This window comes from Lotus japonicus, chromosome 5, assembly GCF_012489685.1.
Source record: "Lotus japonicus ecotype B-129 chromosome 5, LjGifu_v1.2".
Taxonomy (NCBI): Eukaryota; Viridiplantae; Streptophyta; class Magnoliopsida; order Fabales; family Fabaceae; genus Lotus; species Lotus japonicus.
The window spans coordinates 9145948-9150098 of NC_080045.1; the positions used below are offsets into that span (position 1 = coordinate 9145948).

Sequence of the window (4151 nt, forward strand, 5' to 3'; positions counted from 1 at the left end):
TCTTAACACTTTTCTACTTTTGACTCTTGATACTGCTACGTAGAACTGACCATGAGTGAATACTGGTCTAGGAAGGTATAATCCAACATGGCTCAAAGACTGCCCTTGACTCTTGTTGATGGTCATTGCGTAACAAACAGCCAATGGAAACTGTCGTCTTTCAAATTTGAATGGAAGACCAGAATCTTGGGGAATCAAACTCATTCTACCAATGTAAATCTTTTGCCAGAATTTGTTCCAGTTACAACAGTCGCACCGATCACATTTGGGCACAAATCCTCTATTAAAAGTCTAGTTCCATTACATAATCCAGAGGATTGGTCTAAGTTTCTTAGAAGCATGACAAGCACCCATTTCTTTAACACCAATTTGTGATTTGGAATTCCATAACATTTTACTTCATGTAGAAACTCCGGGGTTAACCATGAAACTTCAACATCGTTGTCCTCATAAGATCTGCAAGTAGAATCACAACTCAGATATTCTTTTCTTCCCCTTCAATGCAAGATAAAATATATTGATTGACTTTTTCAACTGATTCTAATGTGAGGGCTAATATAGCTCTTTCTTGATAAAAGGTTGGATCTGTAAGATGAGAAACCATATTTGGATAAACAAACTGTATAAGTTGGAGCAACGGTTCAGATGGATCAGTAATAAAAAGATCATGAGGAACATCAATAAGCATTTTGCCGTCATCATTGGGTGTTGATTCACCGTTTCCCAATTTAAGAATCTACTCAGAAAATTCTTTGACATCATCATTATCTTGATGTCCATTTGTATTGAGTAACCTCATATTTTTTGTCAAGGAAAGAACTTTGCAGTTTTCCCATAAATATGAAGAATTTACAGTTGCTGTAACTATATCTTGTCTAGACCCCTTTTGAATAACATGTAGTATTTGTTTGAAATCCCCTCCTAATACAACTACCTTACCTCCAAACGGTTTATTGGCATTTGCTCGATTCTCAGATGACATTATATCCTTGAGTGTCCTATCAAGAGCTTCAAAGCAAAATATGTTCAACATAGGCGCTTCATCCCATATGATCAAAGAAGATTGCTGCAACAACTTAGCCTTCAAGCTACCCTTGCTAACTTTACAGGTTAAGGTTTCATTGATATTAAGGGGAATTGAGAATCTTGAATGTGCCGTTCTGCCCCCGAGAATCTTGAATGTGTCGTTCTGCCCACCGTTGATGCAATTCCACTTGAGGCGACATTCAATACAATTTTACCAATTGCTCGTAGGCCAGCTGATAAAGTCTTCCAGATGTAAGTTTTTCTCGTTCCTCCATAGCCGTAGACAAAGTAAAAAATACCTGAATATTTGGTTACTGCACCCATGATTTCATCATGCACCTTTTCTTTGTTCATCCGTTAAGGATGACACCAGGTTTGCATGCATGTCTTGCATTTCTTCACTATTGTATGTCATCTCATCTACACCAAATTTATTCTGGTAGTGTTCCACCCCAGATAAGTCATAATTTGAGAAGCATGTAAAATCTGCCAAAGACTTCCCATTAGATTGCAAAATGTTGTCAATTTTTAGAAGACATTGTTTCTTCAGTTATGTTTCTTCAATTATCAAATCTGCAAAAAAAAAAAGTATTATGCATATTAATACGCATTAGAAGAATTTTTAATATAGTTAGCATGTTATCTGGTTTATCAAGGGACATGCGTAATGAGTATTCAATGCCTTCAGCCAATAACTGCCAAGTACTTTCCCATACATGGTCTGGCCTGCTCATAGAATTTGTTATGATCAAGGAAACAAATAACCCTCTTAACTGGTTACCTGATCCAAGCTCACTGGCCTCTCTGATAGCACCAATGTACTGTTTATCGTCAGACAACAACCCAAGAGCATAACATGCTTTTTGGTAAGTACTGTGAATTTCCCCTTTTACGGTCCTTATGCTCTCAAAGCTAGTGCATCCTCTTTGAACAGCCAATAACATCCTCATGTAATATAATTCTCCGATACCTGGTGGAATATATGTTAGTCTTCTAATTGAGTATCCTTGTTTCCTCAACTCCCATATTATGAACTTTTCATTATACACAAATTTACTTGGAAACTCAGAGTAGGTCAAATCCACGCCAAAAACATTGTGGTATAGTCCTTTTTTATCCAGTACATCCGTAATGTCTTCATGATCTCCAAAAAGAACGGATTGTTGATTCTCAAGGTGGAATTTTAATCCTTTTACCGGAGGCCACCTGAGATGAATGTCAAATGCAAAAGAAATAATTAGTAATTTTATGAGGGCATCAAAGATAACCTATGTAAAGTTGAATACAATACTACAATTAAAAGTAACCATGAAAGTATAAGTAGAATCAAAGACTTATTAGGTCTGCGTGTTTTGATGAAATAATCACCTTTCATGGATCTCAAACTTAAAAGTTCTCCAAACTGCTTCACACGGTGAAAGGTAGCGACAATCATAGTACTGCTTTATTTCGTCAACAACACGTTTATTTCCAGATGATTCAGCTTTTGTTGTAATCTCAGCAGTGACCCTGTCTGATCCTTTGTTAACATATTTGAACAGATACTTGATGGAATTTGACTTGTTGCAATACTCGACATTAATATGCGCATGATACCTCATTAGCAATTTTGGGTTATAAGGTACAACATTCCTGCTATCAAGTTCAATTCCATTCTTCAGAACTTTAATGCCAGACTGTCTTCTACGATAATGTGGATACCCATTGTCATCAATAGTTGTAGAATTCTGGAATTTCTTTGGGAAGTACTTAGTACACTTCCCATTCTTCATGCATGCACATGTTGGATTAGCTTTACCACATGGTCCATGCATTATTTAGGTGGAAACAACATCATACAATTTGGGGTATAATTGTGGATCTGGCAATTCTGCTGATATCTTTTTGTCAATATCATGAGGTGAGGTAAGCTTGCTTTCACCATGTAACCATAATAGTATATGAGCATGCGGAAGACCTCGCTTCTGGAACTCAATTGTTTACATTCCTATTTTAATCAAGGAAATTATTTTGTAGGTGTTAGTAGCATAAATACTTGAAATAGATATAGCTAAAATTAACTAACATAATTGTAAGTTAATGAAACTTGTAAGTAATCTGACCTGCATCAACTTCTCCAAAAATATTTTCCTTCTTAAGATCTGCAATGAGATTATCAACCTTCATCTTGAACACTCGACATACTATATATGGTCGCTCATCTGGTTTTAGGTTTATGGAACACACAAAATCTGCGATTTCTTTCCAATTAGAATTGCAAGTGATTGTAATAAAAAGGTATGGAAAGCCCATCTTCTTACATATCGCCATAGCATCCTGGCAATTATTGAACATATCAATACTTAGGTTGATTAGTTGAGAATATGGAATGAATGAGAATCCAAACATCGGGATGTTTGTTTCCTTAATCACAACAGCTGTAGTTTTTTCTTGGAAGTTTAGACGACAAGAGTGATATGTTGATTTGTACTTTCCGATAATACCCGAAACAACTAAACCACTAAATTGGTAGACCACACCTTCCATGAGTTTGTCATTAAAGATCTCAATGACAGTCGAGCCTTTTATTGATGCTTGTATTTTAGAACTCTGTAAATTATAAAAAAAAATGCTGAAATATTTGAAAATTTTCCAAGAAAAAAATTGTAAAGTTCGTAAATATACCTGATGATCCATCAATACCATGTCAATACTACCTATGTCTGATGGATTGTCAAAGGAAGGTAGAGTCCATAGACGTAATATCCTTGTAGTGAAGGAACTTGTTGCTTTTGAAAGACAAACATCTGATATGAGGTCTGTCATGGTTGAGGGGAAGGAGGGGAAGTAGAGATAGTTGTTTGAGAATTTTTGAGATGGAGAACGTGAATTCTGAAATGTGTGATAATGATTTTTTTTATAATGAAGTTTTTATTTTTAAATTATTTTAAATTTTGTATTTTAAATTTGCCTCTTTTTTTATGAGTTAAAGATGATGAATATAAGATCAGGTACATTGTTAACCTCAAGTACTTCTACTTGATTAAATCTAAACTAATCCACGAATTTAGAGTTAGTAAAAAATCAAAATTCAATTCTGAGTTTTTAAAGCATTGATATGTGACCAGGTGCCAGGATGTTTCAAG

General features: G+C 35.2%; 1 protein-coding gene across 1 annotated transcript; it reads right to left on the reverse strand.

Moving 5' to 3' along the window:
• Positions 1 to 200: 200 nt before the first annotated feature.
• On the reverse strand, positions 201 to 2840 carry LOC130719034 (uncharacterized). Its single transcript, XM_057569685.1, has 6 exons — positions 2395 to 2840; positions 1634 to 2232; positions 1366 to 1512; positions 854 to 1101; positions 621 to 736; positions 201 to 495 (listed from the first exon to the last, which is right to left on the reverse strand). The coding sequence occupies exons 1-6, from the start codon at positions 2838 to 2840 to the stop codon at positions 201 to 203; spliced, it is 1851 nt and encodes a 616-aa protein (XP_057425668.1).
• Between the last annotated feature and the right edge of the window lie 1311 nt (positions 2841 to 4151).

Excerpts from the sequence above, each read along its gene's own strand:
- LOC130719034 (XM_057569685.1), bottom strand. The coding sequence starts at position 2,840 with ATGCATGGACCATGTGGTAAAGCTAATCCAACATGTGCATGCATGAAG. Across the intron at positions 1,102-1,365 it reads AACGGATGAACAAAGAAAAG|TTAGCAAGGGTAGCTTGAAG; the intron begins GTGCATGATGAA and ends TAACCTGTAAAG. Across the intron at positions 737-853 it reads AAGATATAGTTACAGCAACT|ATTCTTAAATTGGGAAACGG; the intron begins GTAAATTCTTCA and ends TTTTCTGAGTAG.